The sequence below is a fragment of the Trachypithecus francoisi genome, unplaced genomic scaffold, assembly GCF_009764315.1.
Source record: "Trachypithecus francoisi isolate TF-2019V2 unplaced genomic scaffold, Tfra_2.0 Lachesis_group13, whole genome shotgun sequence".
Taxonomy (NCBI): Eukaryota; Metazoa; Chordata; class Mammalia; order Primates; family Cercopithecidae; genus Trachypithecus; species Trachypithecus francoisi.
This window is the reverse complement of record NW_022681458.1, coordinates 59,782,468-59,809,576: the sequence shown is the minus strand read 5'-3', so window position 1 is coordinate 59,809,576 and position 27,109 is coordinate 59,782,468. Positions and strand designations below refer to the sequence as shown.

Genomic DNA, 27,109 nt, shown 5'->3' with positions numbered 1-27,109 from the left:
AGTCAGTGATTCCAAAAACCAGTCCTCAAAGCTCCATTAGTTGCAATAATTAAATAAGAAATATCTATGTTGCTGAAACGTCTATTTTGTCTATGTTAACAAAATTGTTAGATTTTATGACATCATAACCTTTTGAAGAACTATAACAGAGAAGAGCTTTATAAAAATGCTGGGGAGAATGTTCGATTTTAAATGACATTTTAAGTAGTAAACATCTCACATAATTCATACAGTAATGCAGCATTGTCCTGTAAATTGTGAAATAATCTATATGAATGATAGGTGCCTGATGACATTTTGCAAAGAGGCTACCACTCAACTGTAGGTCGTTCCTTGACATTTATTTTGTGGACACAGACATTGTGTGTAGGGGTGCAGTCACTTCCCCTACTGAGTATAATAATATATTTCATGCAGGCAATGGAGACTTGGGCTATAGAGGGAAGATGAACAAGAGAGTGGATTAGAGAGAAAAGTAGGCAAAGAAGGGAATTTGTAACTTGCAGACAAGGGAAAAATTCTTGATGGAGTAAATTAAAATGATAATAGATTCATCTTTGTTTTTAATTTCTTACTCTACAAACATGACTTAACAGGGTTTTCCCTTTTCTCAGAATTTCAGTAACAATGAAGCTAACCTTAAGGAATGAACATAGAGAGAATCCCAGCAGTATATAAAATTATTATCATATTAGCATCCTAAAAGTAACAGAATATTAGAGTGTATTCAGCACATAATTCTTCTGAACAAGTGTTAACTTACAAGGCAGACAGGTACCAGAAGTCCAGCTGAAGTTTATTGACATAAACTCGTAAGGTTTGTGGAGCACATTACCATGACTTTGTTTTCAAGAAGTGAGAGCAGTCTAGAGGCGCTAGCATTTTCTGAGCTGGAAAATGAGTCCGAGTTCTGGTCTATGTCCTTCATTTTACAGGAAGAAAAAGTGAGGCCTAGAGAATTTTTCTTCAAATTTACACTTAGAAAGTTCAAAATTGTGTTATGTAGAAAATTATTTGGCAGCAAATAAAAGAAAAAAACAGCAAACAATGGTGTAGAGGTATGTTTATGTCAAGAAATAAAATGTCTAGAACTGGAACAGTGAATTAAGATGCCAACAAGCAACAGGCAATTTTCATTTTCCTTAACATTCTCAGAGTTATAAACTCACATCTCAACCAAGCTGCTGCTCCAGGCATCTGGTCGGTCCAAGTAGAAAGAACAGTGGGAAGAAAGGGGGGAAGAACCAATAGCAAAGAAGCAAAACTTTTTCAGAAACCTTCAACTAATGTCTCATGGGCCAGAACTGTGTCACCGGACTATCCCTTGATGTAATGGTGTTGGAGAAAGTAAATATTTTTAACCAGGTGCCTTGCCACATCCCAGCTAAATTAGGGTTCTCATTGTGAGAGTGAGCATAGGTATTTGTTGAACGTTCAGCACTATCTGATTCCCAAGTGAACAGAGTTTTGGGATTTTCTTTTCCTTAAGGCATGTAAATGAACCACAGACTATTCATATTTGTCAAGGAGTTGAAAATATTAACATTCTATAGGCATTTTTGCTAATTAAAAATGCATATATTAGGTAATGTGGGCTGGATAGAACCAGTCAGATATTATTAACTATTCTATGCTGTTTTTCACAGGATTATTTGGTGAAGTTTTAAAAGGTATCCTTTACAAACACAAGACCAAAATTCAGGTTCATTATTCAATAAATATGTATGAATACCTATGACATGCTAAACATTGTTTAAGTGCTGGGGATTCTAGGTATTAATAAGATAGAGTCCTTAAACTGATGGGTGTATATTTTAGTGTTTGAACACAGTCAAATGCATGTAAACTAATAAAGTAATGAAATCACTTCTGATAATGATAAATTTCTGGAAGGAAATGAAACAAGGTAATATTGCAAAAGGTAGTGTTTCCTTTTTATCAAAACTGTGTGACATTGGGCAAGTCCTTTAACCAGTCTAGAACTGAGTTGTCTGCTCAGTAAAGCGTGGAGAATGATACAATAGCAGATCAGATAATCTTGTCAGGGCCCCTCTGACTCTTAAGATCTATTTCTCCTTTCTAATTTTCTTATAAGAACTGCAGGCAAGTTGTAAAGGAGAAAAGAAGAGATCGGAAAGCAGCAGTATTATGAGAATATGGGCTCAGAAGAGAAAAGATACCTGTGTGCTTGCATGACAGCCAACAGAATAAAATTGCTTGAGTTAGAAATGCATGAACACACACATGCATATGTATGTATGTATGTATGCATGTATGTATGTAATAAAATGAGCACTGTAACCAGTTGATTTCTGTCTTTAAAAATTTCCCTTTAGAAAATGACCTAAATAGTGACGATCCGTTTTTTGCTTGTTGTTTGTTTTTAAAATTTAGAAGTTCTTCCAGGAAAACTTTCCTCTTACAAATCACTAACTGGATAATTGACTCTATCCTAGCACACAAACTTTGTTGCTACTAAGTGCTGCATACCAGATTTTTCCCTTTATAGAGATTTACATGACATGGTATTAAATCCTCTGGAAAGTTTCCACTGTGTTCTGAAGTATTTTCTTTTTCTCCTCCAGGTGCAAAATGAGTTGATAACAACCAGAAGTTGACTTGTTAGTGCTGTGCTTCTACTTGAGCTTGGAAAAATCCCAACACAAAACAAACACCACCTCCGATTCCATCATGATGCCACATTTCTTCCTACTGGATTACCTCCTGAAGCACTTTAGATATTTCGTACATAAGTATTGACATGTTTTTCGGAAGCTGTTTCTTCACTTATCGCTTTTTTTCTAATAATTTATATTACACCATTTGCCAAGTTCTTCCCTGTGGTTTTAGTTTATTTCTCTCTACTACTAAAAAAGGGATCTTGAGTGTAGGTAAATTTTAAGTGATTCATTTTGAGTTTTTCTAATTCTGGAATCTGAGCCTTCTCTTACAACAGGAAGTCTTTCAAACACATTTTTTTTGTTGTTGTTTCTTTTTCAAATTCCACTGTGTTTACTTACTGCTTTGTTTCTTTTTCAAATTCCATTGGTCTTGATTTAATTTAGTTCTACAAATTTTATTGATAGTCTACTACCTGCCAACTACTGAATTAAACAGCAGACTTCTAAAAATAAAAAGGTTATTTTATTGTCGTTGCCATCTTGCTAGTAAAGATTTGTTCAATTATTTATAATTAATTAAGTGGCTTCACCTATGTTTCTCTGTTAATAATCACATTAAATACGTATGACAGGTAGGATTTATGTAATAGATAAGAAAACTAGAGTCCAAAGAAAATAAGTGGCCCCAAATGAACCAATAATCCTACAAACCCTTCCACTAACTAGCCTCTGACCTGTTTGAGTTGTGATAGATTTTAGGATAGAAAAGCCCATTCTCCTTAGGAGCCATAGACTTTTATTCTTTCTTATATTGTCTTATATATTGACTTAGAGCTAAACTTCCTGCAATTCAGACATGAAGCATAGGCAGATACTTTTGCTAATGAGGCTAAGGTGGGAAGAAAACTCTTGAGTTCTGCTTCAAACTGAGATGACCTATAAGAAATAAAAGAAAGTAAATAAAGAAGTAAGTAAGTAAGTAATAATAAAGAAAGTAAAGAAGTAAAAGAGAAATAAAAGAAATAAATTTGAAACTTTTAAAAAAGTATTTGGTTCATCTAAAAATATTTCGTATGTCTAAATCTATATTTTAAAAATAACTTTTATGACGTAAAATGAGAGAATTGCTGAGTTTATGACAATCTTAGGTATAACCTTTTCTTAAAGAACAAGGCATCGATCTTTAATTTGTTTCCCTTTCTTGATTTCTCATAAGTTGCAAAACAAAAATAAAAATAATTTCACAAATTGTTCATTATCAGTATCCTCCCTACTTGCCCCAGGATTTAAGTACTAACTTTTAGTTCCTACTCCTGGACTTTGTATTGCCAAAGAAATAAAAATAATATGAAAAAGCATAATCACCCAGACCTACATGCAGAATTGTGGATTATGCTCTAGATATTAGATCATTGAAAGGAACAATATACTACTTAATGAGGGCCAAAGACAACATTCTACCTGCTGTTCCCTTCAAGCTGAGGAATGAGTTTAATTGACTTCAAAGTCCCATTATTCTCAAAAGTAGCAAAGGTACAACATGGCTTGGTAGGAATCAAAGGAAGGGAACAACAAGAACTTAAAAAATAGTTTGCAGATGGTTGAACATCTCTTTAACAATTAGAGAAGAATATTTTTTCTTTCTTTATTGTTTACAGAGACCAACAGTTTTCAAGGCCTTGCAGTAGACGAGTGAGTCTCCTGTTACATTTCTCCTGCAGCATATATTCTGTGGATGTGTTTTCCTAAGCAGACTAATTATATTACCATATGTTGCTCTCTTCTTTTGCCCTAATGAAACATAGATTTTTCTATTTTGAATTTGTCACCTGTTTGTTACATTTGTCAAGTGTTTTAAACATTACATTGGTCCTTTATTTGCTTTTGAGAACACCCAATATTCTAAAAATTAAAATGACATGAAGGTCAATTCTAAGACAGGAATTATACTACTAAATCCTGGACTTGCATACGATAACAAGCTTGAGCTACACATTTTCATTGTCAGAATAAATGGAATATATAGGAAGGAGTTCATTACAACTGCTTAGTACCTAAATAAGATTTTTCAAAGTGATTTTTTTCGTAGTATTGGCAGAACAGTGTTAAAAATTAGACATTGTCATCATAAACACCCAAACCTGTATCTGTAAAAGATAATTTAATGCAATATTTTGGGGAAAATATAGTTGCCAAAATTAATCACCTTGTTTTCTTTCATTGTGCAATGTGGAGTTAAAATTTTTTTCTATTGAGCCGTGTGTGTGTGTGTGTCTATAATTTATATAAGTGTTTGTATACATCTCTATATACACAGGTATGTGTATGCAAAATATGTATATATACACATATATAAAAATGTACACTAAATATGTATATGTGTATATACATAAAATGCTTTGCTATACAGAAATTAAAAAGAAGCTTTTCAAAAGAAAGATAGAGAAGAAATTTAACCTGATTTTTATTAAATTAAGCACAGGGAATAAAACTTCACTAAAGGGCCGGGTGCAGCGGCTCAAGCCTGTAATCCCAGCACTTTGGGAGGCCAAGGCTGGCAGATCACTTGAGGTCAGGTGTTTGAGAATAGCCTCACCAATATGGTGAAACCCTGGCTCTACTAAAAACACAAAAATTAGCCGGGCATGACAGCACATGCCTGTAGTCCCAGCTACTCAGGAGACTGAGGCAGGAGAATTGTTTCAACTGGGGAGTTGGAGGTTGCGGTGAGCCAATATCGTGCCACTGCACTCCAGCCTGGGTGACAGAGCGAGACTCCATCTCAAAAACAAACAAACAAACAAACAAAAAACACTTTACTAAATAAATACCTCAAAAAGTTATAATTTCTGCATTTCCGTCTGTTAGGGAGAAGCCAGGTGAGAACAGAGGAGGACATCCAGAGTAAACTGGACACAGTAATAGAGGTGAGGAGGTTCTCACAAAGGGCACCTCTGGTGGAAAGAGAAAGATGACCAGAGGGAGAGGACCTGAGGGAGGGCAAGGCCAGCTCCTTCCCTCTCCCTCTCTGGCTATGCAACTTATTCTTAGCAGCTTCCTGTCCACTGCTGCTAAGTCATCGCCACATGAATATGTCTTTTGCACCATGGCTGTTTTCCTTTTGCCCCCTTTCTATCTGAGGAAAGGTTTGATGATTATTTCAGTGTTGACTCACTCGACTTTTAGACTGCATCTGACTTACCATCCTTGTTGAATGCGTCTGTTCCTCTCACATGGACAGTTTCCACATTATGAAAAGTCCTCTCCTTTTTCATTTCCTCTGCAGAAAGCTTGTTTTGCTAATGAAAAGTCCGTGAAATCGGGGGAGTTAGCTGCTCTGTGTGTGTGTGTGTGTGTGTGTGTGTGTGTGTGTATGGGCGTATGTGTGTATGTGTACATAGTTTTCCTCTTTGAGAAACTGCTATTGTTGCTTCTCAGTGCACTTGGATGTCTGATGATTTTTTTTATTTAACGAACAGTCTAGGAAATATAAAGGTTACTGTTATTTTATCTTTATGTTGATATTTTTCTCTTTAATATTTGCATTAAAATTGTTCCCCCAAATAGAATAGCTACATGATAAAGCAACCAACCAAATAAACATATCTACCTATACCTATATATGTAAATCTCTATATTAATCTTTTTGTATCTAATTAATATATATGTATAATTTAGCCTTTCCTCTCAAACAAGGACATAAGTGGTAAATTAATGATAATATAATCTTTACTATGGAATGGCTGGTCTACTCTGCATGGAGCAACCTCTCCATCATGTGCACTTTTAAGATATTGCTACCGAAGTTAAAGCCATGCTATGCTCTTGAAACTGTAAATATCAATTAATTTTAAAAGAAAGGGATGAAGCTCTAGGTAGGTTTTTATTTGTATAGCTCATATTATTTCTGTTTTTCTATGTGTCAGGTGATATTCTCAGAATCTTATATAGAACATTTCATTTAATAATTCCAAAAGTACCTATTAGATAGGCACTCTTATTATTTCCATTTTATAGATGAAAAAATGTAAGCTTGTCCAAGACCATAGCACTGGTAAATGACAAAGTTAAGTCCAAAATTGAACTGAAGGCCAAATTTCATGAAATATCTTGGGTGAGATATTTCTTGCCTCAGGTCTTCCACATAAAATTTAACAAATTTAATGGTATCTGGATAAATACAAAATAATATCATTTTCTGTTCATGAAGGGCCAACAAGGGGTCAGGTACTGTCTGAACCCTTCAAATATTCTTTGTCATTATTTTACCATTCTATCGAAGTATTAATGGTTAAGAAATGTCTTCAGATTAGGAAATGTTAAGATTAGCAGCTACCAACCACCAATGACTAAGAATTAGATTCATTATTGTTCTAAGTCCTGTATGGTTCCGTTATTAATCGTCAAGGCTGTAGGAAATCGACTAGGAAATGTGGGCTTTTCTCCTTAGCAAAGTCTAGGATTTCCTGTTGCGAACATATCTCTACACTAGGAGGCCCATCTCCCCAAGCATACAGACAAGAGAGAGATGAAGAGATCTTATTATTTCTCTCACATAATTCAGGTTTGCTTTTAGTATGCTATTAAGAATTAACACACTCCTCATTTGTCTGCTCTGAGAAAAAAAAAAAAACATAAATGGCTTTTGGAATTTTGCAGATCTAAAGTGCTTGAAAAGTGGGTCTTATTTTTACTTAATTAACTGGAGATGTTATCTGAAAAGGACTGACTCAATCACATACCAAGCAGGACAAATAATAATACACTTTTCTTCCCTGCCTTCATTCATTTATTCACATCCATTTATTCAACACATATTTACTGAACACTTAATGTGTGTAAAACTCAGTGCTTTTTTCCCTAAAAACCCAGCAGCAAGTGTATGATAGAGAGCTGCAATTCTCTCGCACAGAGGGATAGCAGATCAGCGTTCATCCAAAGAGGAGATGGAGTTCTGGTTAGAAGAATGAGAAGAGGCTTTGCGAGACAGCGGGCAAATGCATAGAACCTTAGAGGAAGGAGGGACTGTGACAGGTAAAGATGGCAAAGGAAGCAGCAAGACTTAGGCAGAAGAGTCACTCAGCGCAAAGGCATCAGGAACAGTGAATACTGTAATGAAGGCTATAACTGAAAATGGACTGGATTAGGCAGTGAGGGACTTTGAACATTGTGCTAAGGAGTTTAAGCTTTACCTGCCGGCCAGTGGCTCTCAAAGCGAGATCTCCAGTCTACTAGCATTAGCTTTGCTTCAGGCCCCATCCCAGACCTACTGAATCAGAATCTCTGGGGATGGGGCTTAGAGTTCTGTAGTTTAACAAACCTCAAGGCTGTGCTGATGCATGCTAAGGGTTGAGAACCAGTGCTGTAGCCAGGCCTTCCAAACAGATGTATGTACTGGGAATGAGTGGCAGGTGTGCTGGAGATAGATAGTGACCTTTGCAGTCCTCAGGGTGGCTAGCAGGGCCTGGGGAAGCTGGAGCTCCTGGGCTGACTGTCCCTGGCAGAAGCAGCCTCATTCTTTTTCCTAGGGCACCAAGTTCTTTGACCTGAAATAGTAGTGCTGTGTAGAACAGGCCCGTGGGCCAAACTTGCCATGTAGCTGGTCTTAGCATGTTCTCTCCTCACCAGCTAAGAATGGTTTACACTTTTAAAGGGTTGTGAAGGAGAAAAGGAAGAGAAAAGAGAAGGATCAGAAGAAACAGAAGGAGGAGGGGGAGGAGAAAATGATGAAGGGGAAGGAGGAAAAAGGAAAGGAGAAGAGGGGGAGGAGGAGCAGCAGGATGAGGGTGGTATAATGGTATGTGCCTTGCAAAGCCTAAAATATTTACTGTCTGACCCTTTACAGAAAAATATTGCTGACCTCTGATGTAGACAAGGAGAAATTGTTTTTAAGAAGACGAGCAATATGTCCAAAGAATTCATTAGGGAGATTTAGCATAGTAACAGTATACAGAAAAGACAAAGTAAAAAGAGCTAGAAAGAGAAGCCAAATGTTCAAAACAGGTAAAGTGGTAGACTTGAGCGATGCAATACTCTTTGATTAGAAAGAAGAAATGCGTCTATAATCCTTAGAGAAATTATACGCTTTAACTTTAAATTGACCCAAGCACAATGCCATGGCAGGTTCTCAACAGCTGAAGAAATCATAGACTTTGTCAAGTTCAACAATCTTTTGAAGTTTGGTTTCGTTTTGAAAGAGTAAAACGATGCTGAGGGCATGACCTCTGAAATCAGAATCCCAAGCCTGCATCTTCCAGGATGGAAGACCATGAATGCATTGCTTCTCCTAGCTTTGTCTCAGTCCTCCTCTCTATAAAATGGATATAACAGTAATATTTATCTCTTAGGATTGCTGTGAGAAATAAGTTGGTAGAGATACGAAACTTAGAACTTAGCAGACTTATGTAAGCACTCAATGAATTTTAGTGATTGCATGTTCAGATATAAAAACTGTAATTACTTTTGCACCAACCTAATAGGTTTGCCTCGCATAGCCAGGAACAAATGCCAATATAAATGAACAAACAATAGCTAACACTGAAGTACATGAGTCAATAGGCTCTAAGTTCCTTACCTCTATCAGTATACTTAATTGTCACAACAACCTTAAGAGGTAAACCCCAAAGGGCTTCAGGAATATATAGCTGACTTCAACTTAACGAATTCAATCAAAAGCAGTCAAGCTATGCTGTGTGCAAGCTGTGTTAGGCTATAGGAAAACAAAGTAACAAAACAAACCCCTGACCCATGGAATGTCTAGTCTACCTTGCAGACTAAGTGAAGAATGCCATGTAGATGCTATCTGTAACAACAACAAAATGGAGTTTGTTTACAAAGAAGAAATAAATGCATGTTACTTTTGTAATCTGAGACAAATGTCATTCAAACTATCGCTTAAAAGGCACTGTAGCTGTCATTTGCTCCTGTTTCTCAGTGGGAAGATTGTGATTTCAATGAGTGGAGCAGGAGTTAGAAAACAAGGAGTTTAGAAACTTGAAATCTCTAATTTATTTTATGTGTTTTTTTTTTTTTTTTTTTTTTTGAAATGGAGTCTCGCCCTGTCACCCAGGCTGGAGTGCAATGGTGCTATCTCCTCTCACTGCAAGCTCCACCTCTTGGGTTCAAACGAATCTCCTGCCTCAGCCTCCCAAGTAGCTGGTACTACAGACAAACACCACTAAGCCCAGCTGATTTTGTATTTTTAGTAGAGACAGGGTTTCACCATCTTGGCCAGGCTGGTCTCAAACTCCTGACCTCATGATCCGCCTGTCTCAGCCTCTCAAAGTGCTGGGATTACAGGTTTGAGACACTGTGCCCGTCTGAAATCTCTAACTTAATATTTACACAAACACACACATACTAAGGTAAAATTCATGATGCACAGGAATATTCTTAATTATAAATAGATATTTTTATGTTCACTTGTTCATATACATGTATGATATTATTCATCAGAAAATCAATTTTCAGTAATGAATTCTAGTGCACTTTAATAACTTTTGGGATGTGCACATTAAAAAGGATATATTTTATATCTATATTTAGGTAACAATTTAGAAATGGCAAGATGGAATGCCAATGAAGTTGAGGGTAAAAGTAAACACTTCGTCAACATCCGAAGTTAAGGATTTTGAAAAAAAAAAGTTTTTTTTTTAGGGGGTGTGTGGTCTCTAAAAGATAATTTATAGGATCATATCTAAAGAAAAAAGTTTGACTTGGAAAAAAATAGATTCCTGCTCTTCATATAAACTCTTGCTCACTACAGATCTTCATAATAATAATTTTTTCTTCCATATATATGAGATCAGGAAGATTTTATATATGTATGTGTATGTGTCTACACCTCAGCTGTGTATTTCAAGATATAATATCATTTAGTGGCTATTATTGTTTACCTTCCGGAAGTTTATTAAACATGCCTTGGGTCTCTCTGTTATTTTAAAATTTAAAATTACAGCACATGGATTAATACTACAGCTCCTCGGTTTTGTACCTCCTCAAGAAACACCTGAAGGCATGATGTTGCCACATTAGTAGGGCTTTCTGAGCCTGATTTTGGCTAGAGAAAAGCTGAATGTTGTGAGTTTTGTATTTGTTTAATTTAAAAGTCCTCGTGGTCAGGTGAGGCTCCTGAGAATCCTATGCATGCTTCAGCCTTTTTCAATGTGCAAATCCCAAGCAGAAAAAAGACACCCACAGAAGAAACAATTACACTGTTCATTGGCTTATGATGGAATGCAAATACAGGACTCAAAAAGACAGAAAGTTGTACCATATGCAGAAAAATTTGCCCAACCAAATTCAGTTGCCCAAAGCCAATGCTTCTTCAGTAAACCAAAGAACAAATGTCATCTCACACACTGCCCATCTTTTTGCCCTTTCAGTTCTCCCTCATTCCTACTGCCTAATATGAACCTTTTTCTCACCGTGTGGTTCACCCCACAGTTTCAGATGAAATGAGGTCTCCCAGCTACCCATCCTGCACACTCTCTGGGCTTATGTCGCTGTGAAAATACACCCAGCTCCCTTTCCTTCTATAAACCAATCTCAGCGACCTGTTTTCTTTTTTTTCCCTTGTATATTATGTTTCTGAATTCGGATGACTTGCTGCTTCCAAAGTGAACACAAACTCTTTTCCTTCCACTCTAGACTTGGCAATTAGCTCTAATGTTTAATGTCCTCTCCCTCATCCTATCCCATACATTTGAAGCATATTCTCTATAACTTTTTCTATATTTTAAGGTTTTAAAAAAAGCTGACAGATAAGAATGAAACACATCAAACTATGTTTTTAGGTTAACAGTTATGTATTTATCACTTGTGCAAGGTAAAGTTGACCTTCGTATGCTATATAATTAAAATACAAAATTTGATAGGCCAATGAAAACAGGATCAATCAACTATGTTAATGCCTCTTATTAATAATTTTGCTTTCAAAGATTTTTTTGCTCTAAAAGCCATATGGTCATGCTCACACATTTAATGTCTTTCTTCCAAGTCCTTCTCTAATTATCCGTGTAAGGAACCACATTTCATCAATACAGATATATATACCTCATTAAATGACACAAGAGCCTGAACCTTTAGCCTTTGTTCCGTGATGTTTGCTGATAGATCTGAGGAAGGGTACAGGAGTCAAAGTCACTTATTAAAAACTGTGAAGAAAAACAACCTTGTATTTAAGTGGCTAGTAGGTACTTAGAATTATCTCCATAGTATGTAATGACTGTCTAGAACCGTGATTTATATAGAAATTGCATAGTTACCTTTGTAAAATGCCAATTCCAGTTTAAGAGAAACCTGAGATTATTTTTAAGAAGTTCACAGCTGTGGACCATATTTTAAGTAACAAGAATCTAGAGTGAGGACTGGTGGTTACTTTTGAAAAGGACATTTTACAGTTATATATTAAGCATGGAATATGGCTTCTCCCATCCACAAAAATAAAAGACAGCTTGTCTACAGTAATACATGGTTAAATTGGTCACCAAAGCACACACAATCCTGCTGTTGGTCACTGAAAATTCTGCCCCCTCAAAGTGGTAGTTTTTAGGGACAAGAGCCTGCAAAATGGAACAAAGAGTAAAAAAGGAAGGTAATGAATATAACAAGTAGAAAAAATGTGACAGATCCTACTTCAGTGGCCGGAGGCAACCTAGCCTAGTGGTTTTGAGTCAGACTCCCTTAGACTTCAAATCTGGGTTCCTCTACTTACTAGCTGCTTGATCTTACACAAATTATTTTACCTTCCTCTGCCACACTTCCTTACCTATAATAAGGAATAATAATGTCTTACAGAGTAGTTGTAGGAAGTAAAAGAGATAATGTAAGAAAATAATATAATGCACTAGTATGACTACAATAAACAAACACTACATAATTATACTGTTTAATTGTCAGAGATAAAATATATCAACTGAGATGCAAACGAAACTCTCGAACCTTCGCACATATTAAGCAAATTATCCAGAAATTAATTAATGTTATTAAGGGATAAAAAGACCCAACTAGAGCTTTAAACATAATGTTGGCCCATATATAGAAAATGTATCTTAAATATTTACAATTACCTCCAAAGAAATTAAAAGGATAATGTAATAATGCAGGACATTATTAGGTGTTTGCTTTTTGATTCTAAAATATACATTGTCTTTATTGTCTAGGACTTGTACTAAATGGTAGATAAGCTTTGCTGTATTTAGAAAAACATTTAAACAGAGGACAGAAGGCTTAATATAGTGTAGCTTCCAAAGGAAATACACGTTTTATATCTAAATTATATTTCTAAATATAAATACAGACTTTTATATTTAAAATATAGCCTTTGAAAGCTTTTGATATTAGGTGGAAATGCATCATGTAATCATACTTAAAGTAAAAAATTCAGCTAAGTGTCACATATTTGATGACCAGTTAAGTTTTTACATCTTGTTCTGGAATTCATTGGCTTCATAGAGACACAGCCTAAGGTTTCACACATACCATGCCAGTTACTCTTATTTCAATTAATTGAGACTCACTGGGTCTTCACCTTGACTCAACACTCTTTGCTTCTTTATTCTTCTCTGGTGTTGCCTTATTCACGTTGCTCTTCCTCACAGAGCTTTTTCTTCTGCTGTGCTTCTGCCCAGCCCCACGTGGATGTTGTAGAAAGAAAACAAGGTGCCGGAGAAACACAGAAGCAAATCCAGTGTGGAGTCTGCCAATGGAGACCTGTATGGCCTTGGACAAAGCTTTTCCTCTGAGACTTGGTTTCCTTTGTTTATATCAACACCACTTTACTGTATTATTGTGAGGATTTGAGATAATATTGTTAAGCATTTACATGGAGGCCACACATGGAAAATAGGCAATGTTTATAAACTTTTGTTTTTATTTGTTAAATGCCAACTGATGCACCACTTAGTCTTGAAAGCTCTGAAAACAGAAGCAGTTTTTTACCTCCTCAAATATATATAGGTGCATTTTATTTGCAACTCGTTACATTTTTATGTGGCATTTTAGTTATTATGTATAAATTATAGTCTGTGTAGATTATCTCCTTTATACGACTTGAAATTTCTAGAGGAAAGGTTTCCATATTCATATATGCACCATGCTTCTAGCCAGGAGCTTATGAATAATAGGTATAATAATAAGTAATTCAATCAGTATTTCTTTAATGGAGCAAAAAGCACTTTCTTACAAAACTCCTATCAATTTTTAAGTTGTTCTCCTTTGGGTTTCCCCCAATTTCTCCAACTTTTCAATGCCCCACTAAATTGAATTACATAAAACGCCAAATGTTTCACAAAGTTTTCCCTCAAACATGATTTATTTAGCAATCACATGTAATAAGAAATACAGAAAAATACAGCATAATAAAAACACAAGAATTGTAAGTTGTCCTGTTAAAAATTAAATAAAAGAGGTTTCAGTTAAATGAAAAGGCATATAAACTCCAAGATACATGTGTTGGGAAGCTGAGGTTAAAAATGCAAAGCAGGACATTCAAGGCGCAGCAGCCTAACCTATCAATCCCTCTCTTCAGATGGGCTCAATAGTAATGTTTGCAGAAAGGACAGGCACAGAAAACCTCCACTCTGATTTTCTACTAATTAGTGCTAAGTAGCAGCTGTCTTACAGAGAGGAAAACAAAGGAAGAAATATAAAAGCTTAAAAGAAAAAAAAAGAGAAGGAGGGAGTGTAGCAGATAGAAAGAGAGAGATTAGGAAAATAAGTACAGCAGCAGCATGACAATTCTTCTGAAGGAGTAAAACTTTGTTTTTTGTTTTTTTTTTTTTTGCACTCTGGAAGTTTGGTCACAGTGCTTTATAAGTTGCATAACCTGGGAAATTAGGTTAAAGCCCATATACGGAAATTGATGAATTCTTTATATTCCTCTACTTTTTAGTAATAAGGTCTTATAGATCTTAAATATTGATAGAAACAAAGTGGATATGCCTCCTATGACATTTAAGAAGCAGCATTTCTATTTACTTATTTGAGAGATTCTAGAGCTTTACTGAAAGACAACTGACTCAAATAGGAACAACAATAATTACACTCCCCAGATAGATTCTATTTTAAATGCACAATATTTTCTAGCTGGTAAATAGCTTGCTTTAAAAAGACATTAAAAGCAGTAGTTACATTCTCTCCATAAATAGAAATAAAAAGTCCATTTGAAAGCACAAAAAGTAATCATGATGTACATATCTATAAATGTTTTTCCCAGCACATTATTATAGATCAATCTTACTGCTTACATTTAAAATATCAATTACATTGTAATGTTTATGATACAATTCAATTATTAAGCTCTGTTTTGCACAAGATTCAGGTGACACTAAAGCCAAGGCTCTATTCACAGAACAATTAAAAGCATTTTATACAGCCTACATTCAAATATATCTTAAATTACAATGATGCATACTAACTATGCATATAGAATATGGCTTACACATTAAAAGAGATCTGAGTTGTGAGTTATAAAATCTCACCACTTAGGCTTAAAAGCTTCCGATTGAACCCTTTTCTAAAATATTGCTTAACATTGTGGAATCCAGGAAGTTTTTCTGCAGGTGCAGCAGAAAACTCATTAGGATGGATGGATCCGCCTTCGCCTGATTTAATTGATGGCTACTCTTGATTCTTTCCAGCCAATTTTTACCTTTCACAAAGATAAATTCACTGAAGCTCACAATCATTGCAATGCTTGTACAGTGAAAAGTTGCAACATCTAATTGTGCTTGACCTTTCTTGTCAGATAACACATAAAGGTAGTTTTTTAGCTTTGAGCAAAGGAAAGGGTTTGCACATGCTCAGGCAAAACATGACAAGGAAGCAGGGCCTCTGAGGGCTGCAGTTTGTTTCTGTGTAGTAAAATATAAAAGTCAGGTCAAATAATGTTATCTGTACAGAAAAGTGAGTCTTCATTTTCATAGACATTTTTGAACACACACACACACACACACACACACACATTCTTGTCTCTTATCTCTTGATTGGTAATGTATTTTGTTACATTCTGATGGGATAAACATCCCACTGGCAAATTTCATTTTCCATTCTAGTGTCTGTCTCCACCAATAGCTGATGGTCTTGTTATCATGAACTGTAGATAGCATGTAACTTACTTGTAACCACACCCATGGAGGTAATGCATTCGTGCTTTGAAACCATGGGGCTGGACGCAGGCTGGTACACGGGTTCAGAGGAAGGTTTCACTGCCATTTCCCAGTATGAGAGTTTACAAATGCAGTGTCCATCAGGCTACCTAGCTGGGGATCTAATGCTCCACTGTTGGATTGTAGCATTGCTCTGATGCTTCAACCAGCTCCTCAGCATCCTGCCTGTCATTCTGTTCCCATGCATTTAAAATAAGAAGGACAATCTAAATAGTCTATTCCCCAGCACAGCAAAAAAAAATTTTTCCATAATGTTGTTTTTGCTTCTTTTTATTTGAGACCTTGAAAAATTTATAGTTATAGCACTCTGTGTAAGACAGTGCAAGGAAGTAAATTTTAAAATATCTCATCTTCTGCACATGCATTGCACAGTCACTATGACAGGGTAAAAGCAAGAAAAATTAAAAACTGTCTGACTTTTGTCTCAAAAATTTCTCTGGCTTGATTGAAGAAGGCCAAATTGTGGAGGGAAAAAAGTGGCAGAAGCACTGGTCAAAAACTCTGATAAAAACTTGAGTGTATTTATTTGACCAGAGTTGCTAGCTCAAAATTTATGTCCTTCTTAATTCCTTGTATAGGAGTCAATTAAAATGGCCCAATCCAATTCTATGTTGAAAGAGGAGCTATAGCTTTGTGGAAAGTTGAGAATTTAGGATGTTTTCATTGTCCTGAAATAAAATCCAAATGAAAATGTAGATCAGAGAAGGAAGAGTGGGGAGTGGTTGGGCACATGCTCGTCAAAGAGTACACAATTTCAGTTAGATAGGAGGAATCAGTTCAAGAGGTCTACTGTAAAACATGGTTACCGCAGTTAAAAACCAATGCATCATATTCTTGAAAACTGCTGCTAAGAGAGTAGATTTTAAATATTCTCCCCACAAAAACAGATAAGCATGTGAAGTAATGTTAATCACATATGTTAATCATAGGTTAATCAGCTTGATTTAGCCATTCCACAATTTCAAAAAAAATGTTCACACCATTTTTATTTGTGAATTTAAAAATAAATAAATAAAAAGAAAAGAAAACATAGAAACTGAAGGTCATCACTTAGTCATACACAGGTATCAATTACTGTGTGGCAATTCACATTGCACTTTATATACCTTGTCAAAAATAAGGGATTTCTTTTTTTTTGTTTTTACTTTTTTTTGTGAGACAGAGTCTGGATCTGTCGCCCGGGCTGGAGTGCAGTAGCGCCATCTCAGCCCACTGCAAGCTCCGCCTTCCTGGTTCATGATACTCTCCTGCCTCAGCCTCCCAAGCAGCTGAGACTACAGGCACCTGCCACCACGTCCTGCTAATTTTTTGTATTTTTAGTAGAGACGGGATTTCACCATGTTAGCCAGGATGGTCACGATCTCCTGACCTTGTGATCCACCCGCCTTGGCCTCCCAAAGTGCTGGGATTACAGGCATGAGCCACCGTGCCCGGCCTGCTTTCTTTATCTACTATCTTTCTAATAGAGAGTGGTTTTATACCAGTTGGAATTTCTCTTCCTATTTCTGCTCTGGGTGTGTGTGCGTGTGTTTGTATATGTGTGTGTTCAATCCCAGTAAAAACTGGTTCTCTAGATCAGACAGGCATACGGGCCTGGCAGGTAGTGTAAATGAGTTAAGTGGGCCAGTGTGAGTGTAAAACAACTAGACTCACAGGGACCATAGTCAACGAAAGAACATAAGCCCTGCCTAAAGACATTTCAAAAGATATTTTAAATCAGTGTGAAAGCCCAGGCAAGTCTACTGACTAAATACAGCCCAGAAATCATCAATTTTTGATCTTTTGTTGTATAGCACACAACATTAAACAGTAGGCTATGGTCACGATAGGGAACGCTTTCCTCCCAGTGCATAACAGGTCCGACAGTGGCTTGCTTTTGAAATGCCAGAATCTCCTGACATATCTTTCAAGAAAGATCATGTGATAAATGATATGCCATTAGCTTTTTAAATAATAAAGCAGACTGGGATTATACATTCAACCATTCTATTTTGTTTCCTTTAATAAACAAAAACGTAAAAGAAAAATTTAAGCAAAACAAAACACTTTCGTGGACTAAAATCTCTTAAAAATGGTGGTGAAATTTTACAACAATGTGAAAAGTAGATTTCAAGGGCTTTTTTCTTGTCCTAAGTGTAGTGTTGCACATTGATTTATGAAATCTTAACACGGCACAGATTTAATTAGAGCTCAATATTTTCTGGGAAAGTGCCTCACAGTGGCACTTACACATTGAGAACAAAGCAGGCAATGGCTTTCAGAGACATGGCCGGGCTGCTATAACATCCTGCACTTTCTGTGATTGCAGCCAGCAAAGAATTAGCTATCAGTCACAAAGAAGGTATGCTAACTTTGCAACAGAAACCCTGCAAGCCAAATCTGACCCTCAGACATATTTTTTCTTGTCCACAAAGCATTTCAAAAAACTTTGAGTCAACAGGAAAAATTGGAAGAGTTTATATTAAGAATCTTTCTTAACCACTAGAAACAGCTGGCAACACTGGGCCCTTGCTCTTTCAGAGTAAAAATCTGTCAGAGCCAAAGAGTGGCTGACTGTAGCCCTCAGATTGGGGGTGCTGTGTCCTCTCTGTTTCCAGGACTGATCACTGTCTGCTATCTCCCAGACACCATGCCTGAGTCACAGTTGCCAATTGTCACCACTCTTTGTTGTTTTTAGACCTTGCCCACTTCCCTCATTTAAAAGACCTACTTGTTTTTGAAGCTATGGGAATTTCTGTCTGAAGTTTGAATAAAGATATTCCAACAATTAAACTTTGCACCAATTAACTTTGAGATAATTCCTTTAACATATATTGTAGGACTGTATCAACTCAGTTGCAGCAGAATTCTATTGAGGTTACGTAGTTAGTGAACATACAAAATTTGTAAGGTGCTACTGAAGACCACATTTCCTGGAAGACTGTGCGCCAAAGACAGGGCTTTCTCAAACTGAGAAGGAAGCTAAATAATTTAATTGGCCTTGACAGAAAAAAAAATTGCCAAATCATCTACTCGGGCTTAAATATTATATTTAGTTTGAGGGGGCCGCAAACTGTTCTAGCTTTGGGGTTTTTTTAGTTGAAAAATGTAAAAAGGGGCCGGGTGCAGTGGCTCATGCTCACGCCTGTAATCCTAGCACTTTGGGAGGCTGAGGCAGGCAGATTGCCTGAGCTCAGGAGTTTGAGACTAGCCTGGGCAACATGGTGAAACCCCATCTCTACTAAAGCACAAAAAAATTAGCCAGGAGTGGCCGCGTGCGCCTGTAGTTCCAGCTTCTTGAGGGGCTGAGGCAGGAGAATTGCTTGAACCTGGGAGGCAGAGGTTGCAGTGAGCTGAGATCGCGCAACTGCACTCCAGCCTGGGCAACAGAGCGAGACTCGGTCTCCAAAAAATAAAAAAAAGAAGGAAAAAGAAAAATGCAAAAAGGTACTTCATTAACTGCCAACTGAATCTCATCAAAACCTTTTCTGATGAAATACCAGACTCTTATTTACAGATATGCATTTATATATATATACACACACACATATATAGATATACAAATGTATGCATATAAATTGCCTTAGGGATTTTCATACAATGAACAGTTATTTTTACAAATGTATTGGTAATCTGTTATCTACACACAATTTTTGGAAAATTTTCATAAATATTTAAGATCCGTTATCATAAATGTCTAGGAAATGTTGATCCTAAAGTTTTGTTTGGATGCTATGTGATGTATACTGGCTTGAATGTGACCTGTAGGAAAAATTCTTAATTTTGTTGTACTTGGTTTTATAAAGATACACATTTGCCAACAAAACCCTTTGTGACTTAAAACATCTATAAATATTCCACTGAATTACTTTTCCCTAAAATATACCTCCGGGGCTTCACTGTGTATCTTGAGGACATAAGGAGTCTTCTAAAATGATCATGGGCTCTCGAGGTAATAAATTTATAGTCTAGATAGACAGTAGGGGGAGGAACTGATGTAGCATATAAAACAATATATTTGTTAAAGATAGACAGGGGTTTTCATTGCTGAATAGTCACTTTGAACTCAATTTCTTTCCAAGCTTCATATACAAAATAGAGATCACACTCACTAACTCTGGAATTGTTGAGAAGATTCAGTGAGATAATATATACAAGATGTTCACTACAGTGCCTGACACTTTATTGTTGCTATTAATGAAACTATTCTTATGAATAAAAGACAGTTTTACAACTAACTGTCTTTGTAACTCAAGAATATTGAGGAAGAAATTATTTTAAAAGCGAATCACATTTTAACACTTTCACATCTGAAGTAACAGCTGTGGAACTAATAGCAAAATCTCTAAGGTTTGGAATGGTACCCTCAGCATTTTCTCTTGCCCCAACCCACCACCCCAACAACAGGATGTGTTACAACACTTGGATTTTGTTCTTTACTTCTTCTTATTTTTAGTAGATATTAAGACATCTCTATTGTAAATATACATCCCTCCTTTCTAACTCCCCATATCTCCGCCATCGGTTCAAGACAAGTGAGTTCTCAATTTTAGTGGACAGAAATATCAACAGACTGGCTTATCAAAAATTCAAATTTTCAAGGCATCACTCCCAGAGTTAATAATTTGATAGACTGAAAACAAGCCCTAGAAGCTGAATTTTTAAAAAGAGAACCATAAATGCACATGTTCACAGATTTTAACGAACATGATATTTGCTTTATAATATGTACTTGCTTTGTTTTAATTACTGGGTATAAACATATTTTTACATGAAATAAAACAAGAAATCAGTCTAAAACATTTATATTTCCTACATGACATGGAAAAAGAAATGAGGATTAAACATTCCCATGCTTATTTATTATTATTATTATTATTTTGAGATGGAGTCTTGCACCGTCACCCTGGCTGGAGTATAGTGGCCTGATCTCAGATCACTGCAACCTCTGCCTCCCAAGTTCAAGCGCTTCTCCTGCCTCAGTCTCCCAAGTAGCTGGGATTACAGGTGCCTGCCACCACACCCAGCTAATTTTTTTGTATTTTTAGTAAAGACAGGATTTCACTATGTTGGCCAGGCTGGTCTCAAACTCCTGACCTTGTGGTTCGCCTGCCTTGGCCTTGAAAAGTGCTGGGATCACAAGTGTGAGTCACCGTGGCCGGCCATTTTAAAAATTATTTTTAAAGAATGAAAATTTCAGTCCCAGTAAATATAATTTTTGTTGATTAACAAATTAAGAACTCTTTGAAAAGGTAAATATTTAAAGTTTACCTGTTAAGATTTTGTCTCAAAGGATTAATAGAGATTTAAAAAAAAAATCTAAGAAGGCATTCAAATAAGATAATTTCATCTCTAATGGTATTCTGCAAAGCACTTATTTTAGAAGTTAAGTTTCTTGTCTATAACATAAAATTACCTCTCATGTTTAAAATGACAGAAGTCTTTAAGGTGTTTCAGGCCTATGAATGTGTCTCATATATTTCTTCAGCATTTACGAGGTCTTCTGAGTTCTTATGAAGATCAGGTTCACCTAAAAACATAAGGAAACAAAACCAAAACAAAACAAAATAAAGCTTTGGAAAAAACTAATAAGATTAGAAGACTGAAGAACTTTGTAAAATGTTGAAGACTGAATTTTACAATGAATTTTGTGGCACATGTTTTCAAAGATACCAAACACTTTCCTTTCAGCCTGTGGATCTACATAGTATAACAAGCTGTCTTCTGTTGGTTACATAACTTTCTCAAGCTGCGATTTAATCTGAGAATACAGAAATAAAATAGATGAAACATGTTTAAACATGATTAAATCTCATGTAAAAAATCATGTGTTTTTTTCTGAATTTTTTTAATTGAAACAAATTCCTTTAACTAAACCTTCTAATGATCAATGTCTTTTACCACACATTTCTTAGTTGCTATGAATTTTTAAAAATGAGTATGAAAGGATAGTAGTGTTTAAGATACAATCTATCAAGACAAACTAATCTTAGAATCACTCAATTTCCATATAAACTTTGAAGACAAATAAAATATTAGCATGGAAAAATCTTTCAACATTTCTGGAGAGGTTGTAGAGAATCTATGAAAATAGAAGTATAAAGCAAAATGTTTAGATAAAAGAGTCTCATTACATAAGTAACAAAGTAAACAAAATAAACAAAAATTAATTTCTGAGTCAATTACTTGAAATATCTTGATAGTTCAGGAAATAGTCATACACAATGGAATGTTCTTTCTGTCTGAAGTTTGAGTAAAGATATTCTAACAATTAAACTTTGTGCCAATTAACTTTGTTATAATTCCTTTAACATGTATTGTAGGATTGTATCAACTCAGTTACAGCAGATTTTTGTTGAGGTTATGCAACTAGTGGACATATAGAATTTATCAGGCGCTATTACAAAGCAATTGTGTCTTTAAAATATGGAGGGTGGAGACTTATCTTCTCAGCCAAGATAAAAATGTCAGGTAGTCTCATTACTTTCCTGATCATTCTTAGAGAACTAAAAACATCCTGTGATCACATTAAGTTGCCAAAGTCTCAAATCAGACAATAGAAGGTCTGGTCTCATGTAATACACATCGTCAAACAAAGATAAGACTCCTTTCCCACCTTGGGTTTGTTACAGAACCCAAAAATGGTGCATGTGTGTGGAGCAGGATGGGGTGTGTATGGTTGATGTTTCTCTCATTTCTTCTTTGCTCTCTCTCCACTGGCTACTTTGGACTCCTGAGCAGGGGAGAGAAGAAGGCTAAGGGGAGCAGCAGTGTTGTAGGATGGCTTTGCACTCACTAGACCTGGCAGGCATTTACAGCTGCCTTTATTTTCTTATAAGAAGCACACTCATGGGCTCTTAACAGACTTCTTGCCAAGGACCATGGCTTTTTACCAGGTTGGTAAGACCCATGAATCTCTAGCTTCTTTACAATGTCCACAGCTCCTGTAAATTTGTTGGTACATTTCCAGCTTCTGTCTGCTGAGGTCCCATCACCCTTCCAAATGTGGGTGGGTACATTTGGTTCACATGACACACTCTTGAGGCATTTGTTTCCATGAATGACTGGAAGAAAAGCTGAAACCTACACAGCCGTCTCTCTTTTGGCTCATCTGCCAACACTTAACTCTTTAGATCTCTCAGGTAGGAACTAGATTCCATTCCCAATATCTTCTTAACTTCAAACTCCCCAAGGGTCTTGATGAAGTTCTCCTCCCTTGATTTGAGGTGAAGAAGGAAGCATTTCTACACTTTTCCCAACAGCAGATAAGTTTTTAAAGAAATCCTCTTCATAAATCTTTTTTTTCGAGCTCAATAACCTGATCCTTTCATTTGTTTGAATTGGGAAAGGGTTTTATGCATCTTATTACTGAGTTATGAATCTTCTTTGAAATTCTTGTCTCAAAAATCAGGTTTTTTTCTGACATTTATCATGTTAGAGTCTTGGCTTAAACTTCAGATTTAATGTTCTGTTACTTAAGACTAGATTAGAACAGAACAAAACAGTCTAGAATAGAACAGAACATAGTAAAAAGAACAGACTGAATTACGAGAAAGGAATAGAAGTAATCCACTAATTCACTGGTTCTCAAAATTTTTTAGAGAACTTTTTACAATGGATAAAGGACCCTAAGGCCATCCACCACCAAAGTATTTATCTTATTTCTAGTGGATAAAGAAATCAGCAGTAATAAATGAGTAAAAGAAAAATGAAGAAAGTAATCAAATGGTAACAAGGCAGCAATTATAAAAAATAACAAATCCCCAAATGATACACATATTATACCCAACAATAATTCTGTACATGTGATTAGCAACAATTAAAAACTATGATGAACTCATGATAAGAGTTTTGAAGCACTGAAGAAGGGTCTTCCTTGAAAACTATAATTCCAGCTCTTTTCTGGGGTAGACACATAATTGCTAAGGAATTTCATGACAGCCAGATAGTAGAGTCCTCAGCAAATCCAAATTACATTACTTCTAGTTGATAAATGTTTAGTTGTAGAAGCCTTTACAATTAACTTGGGCAATAATACTTGTTAGTGACCCTTAGTACGTCATAAAAAAGGAAGTCATATTATTCTGACATATCATTCTCCCATAACGAGGAAATAATTTGAATTTTCAATCCATTAAATATCATCTAAGATGACTTTTATGGCCCAAGAGTGTACCATATAAAGGCTTTGAGAAACATCCATATACCAAGGCTCCAAACGGTTTTGAATCATAGGCCCCTCTTGTGGTCTGGTGAAATCTATGGCCAGCTTTTCAAAGTAAAATTTATAAATAAAATAAAATATATATGATTACTACGAATTCTAATCAAAATACAGTTATCAACATATTTACGTAAACCTAGTGATGTGCTATAGTATTATATATGCTTGTTTATTAATGCTTTAAATTAAAATATCTAATTGAAGGTCTACTATCTGTTTTGAAATGATGATATCAAATGATACTTCAAAGTTGCTACACTAAATGTAAGTGTATAATAAGTATATAATAAATAAATAGATATATAGTTCTATTGATAACAAAAATACCATAAATGTTGATGTACATTCTTTCCTACAAATGAAGGAAATGATAAATTTCAGTTAAAGACTAGTAAAAAGAAATCCCTCTCTAAGTATTCTGACCCTCCCTATATAACCCTGCATTAAAACTTGAGCTAGTCTAACTTCATTTTTCAGGCAAGAAATAGGCCCAGAATAATCAGTTGACTTTCTACAATGCAGATTATAAATAGATAACCTGAAGTCAAAACGGCTGGCTTTTAATTCACTGATATTTCAAGAAGACCAGTAATGTGACCTTTGAATTTCATTTTACTGAAAGGGTTTGCAAGGTCCTATATATAGAAAGCTGCTCATTAGGAATGAATGCAAGTGGCCTGCTCAAAGAAATTGCATATAAACTTGTTTGTCAGCCAGGAAAAAGAGTGAAAATAAAGGAATATCAATAATTCTGTTCATTTCAAAGAGTTTTAGGTATTCATCTCAACCAGTTTCAAAAGTTCAAGTCTAACAAAAGTAATTTGTAAAATGATAAGAAATATTATGGGTTTGCTTTGTAAATAGAGTCTCAATTCTTCAAGGAGCAGCGAGGGGATAGTTGTTATAGGAGAGACACCAAAACCAACAGAAATCCTCTAAATTTAGCTAATCTAGGCTTTTAGATTGCAATTTGAGCTTGCTTTTCCCATATTAGAATCATCCTGGTGCTGTAAATAACATTTGCAGGGAATTACAACAAACACACTATCAAGTGGATATTAGAGACTTTTGTTCTCCAGTCAGTCTCACTATCTGAGAAATAACCTGTTAGGATAAATTATTATACAATTGAAAATATGACAATAATAATCAATACTTTGTGAATACCTACTAGGTGGTAGACACTATCTAAGTGCTTCACTCACCTCACTTCCCTGAATCCTCTCTGCAAATTTATTTTTTTTTTTTTTTTTTTTTTGAGACGGAGTCTCGCTCTGTCTGCTGGAGTGCAGTGGCCGGATCTCAGCTCACTGCAAGCTCCGCCTCCAGGTCACGCCATTCTCCTGCCTCAGCCTCCCGAGTAGCTGGGACTACAGGCGCCCGCCACTTCGCCCGGCTAGATTTTGTATTTTTTAGTAGAGACGGGGTTTCACCGTGTTAGCCAGGATGGTCTCGATCTCCTGACCTCGTGATCCACCCGTCTCGGCCTCCCAAAGTGCTGGGATTACAGGCTTGAGCCACCGCGCCCGGCCGCAAATTTATTATTATTATTATTATTATTTGAGATGAAATTTTGCTGTTGTTGTCCAGGCTGGAGTGCAACGGCCTGATCTCAGCCCACTGCAACCTCAGTCTCCCGAGTTCAAGCAATTCTCCTGCTTCAGCCTCCCAAGTAGCTGGGACTATAGGTATCCGCCACCACGCTCAGCTAATTTTTTTTTGTTTTTTGTTTGTTGTTTTTTTGTATTTTTCATAGAGACGAGTTTCACGTGTTGGCCAAGCTGGTCTTGAACTCCTGACCTTCAGGTGATCCACCTGCTTTGGCCTCCCAAAGTGCTGGAATTACATGTGTGAGCCACCACACCTGGCCTCCTTCACAGCAACCATACAAAGTAAGGTTAAACAATTGTGGAAGCTGAGACATAGCTTGAAAGCTATCTGCCCAAAGTCTTAAAGCCAGCAAGTGGCTGGATCCCTCTGAAAAAGGACAACCAGAATATTGGCCTCTAGTTTGACTGTTTCCCAAGCTACAATCATGAGTAACCTACCCTCACCATTTCTGCCATATTCATATGCCACCTATCCTCTCACTTACCTAATATTTTTCTTTAAATAGACTTTAAATTCACTCTTTTAAAAAATTAGTTTTGTTTTCAATAGTAATTTTCCTACCACAGAAATAAATTTGTTGTTCTTTTTGTATTTTTCTAATACCTCAAATCCATAATTAAAAGATCATTTCTCATGTAGATATAAAAAACAAAATGATTTAATAGCTTATTTTGCACTCCCTATTTTTGTCTTACCTAGCCCAACAATCCCTGCATGTGAGTAGGAAAATCATTGTTATGATTTTCATTTTAGGGATGAGAAAGTCATGATTAGAGGGGTAACTGACTCTTCCAAGGCACCACAGCCTAGGTGAATTTGGGAGACAGAATCACAAGCTATTCCTCAGAGCAATGCCCTGGTTAATTTTTTCAATTTAACAGCAATAGTAAACGGTGTTTGAAATATACTTGACACAGATTTGGTTTGTGCAGTCTTTTCAACAGAAATACTAGCTCTGAGTAACACTGCATTCTTATTTCTTCATGAGAAGAATATTATCTTTGCTATGTTTAACAGTATTTCCTTAAGCAGGCACGTCTCTAAGTTGCTTCCGTTTTACTTTTAGACCATTTATATAGTTTACGTTGCAGATAACTAGAATAAATTGGTGATCAAAGGTTAAAGTTACAGTCACTGGAGAAATGTAATGTAGGATAAATCAGATATTCTGATTTTAATTGGTGTTCTGGCACCCATATAATGTAGTTTGCCTTACATGCTGGGAAAAAGAAATCTGTTTTAATACCAGGGGAAATACTTTCCCTATTTTTTTCCTCTTAATTTTAATGCATTTGGAGAAGAAGCAGTTGTATGTGTTCTTTTACTTTGCAGTATGCATGAAGGCAACAGTAAGATAAGAGAGGACTGCACACCAGGCAGAAGAAAAAGAAGACTGTGAAAACAAAATTCCACTTAATTCCCAAATATGGTAGCTCCAATCCTGTAAAATTAGAGAAAGTAATACCTTAAAGTGTTACATAAGATACAAATCAAGAAATAGGTAA

The 27,109-nt window shown here is 36.0% G+C and overlaps 2 protein-coding genes across 2 annotated transcripts in view; one reads left to right on the top strand and one right to left on the bottom strand.

Moving 5' to 3' along the window:
• PPP1R1C (protein phosphatase 1 regulatory inhibitor subunit 1C) overlaps positions 1 to 2,832 on the top strand; it is a 138,328-nt gene extending 135,496 nt beyond the window's left edge. The window contains exon 6 of the mRNA XM_033230966.1: positions 2,586 to 2,832. The gene's annotated coding sequence lies outside the window, so the exon portion shown is untranslated. The remainder of the gene's footprint in view (positions 1 to 2,585) is intronic.
• Positions 2,833 to 13,916: 11,084 nt separating this feature from the next.
• The window catches only part of PDE1A (phosphodiesterase 1A), a 397,310-nt gene continuing 384,117 nt past the window's right edge, over positions 13,917 to 27,109 (bottom strand). Inside the window, exons 15-16 of the mRNA XM_033230958.1 lie at positions 21,186 to 21,299; positions 13,917 to 16,458 (exon numbers count right to left, since the gene is read on the bottom strand). Of these exons, the coding sequence (XP_033086849.1) occupies positions 21,229 to 21,299 (71 nt within the window). The 3' untranslated portion in view covers positions 13,917 to 16,458; positions 21,186 to 21,228. The remainder of the gene's footprint in view (positions 16,459 to 21,185; positions 21,300 to 27,109) is intronic.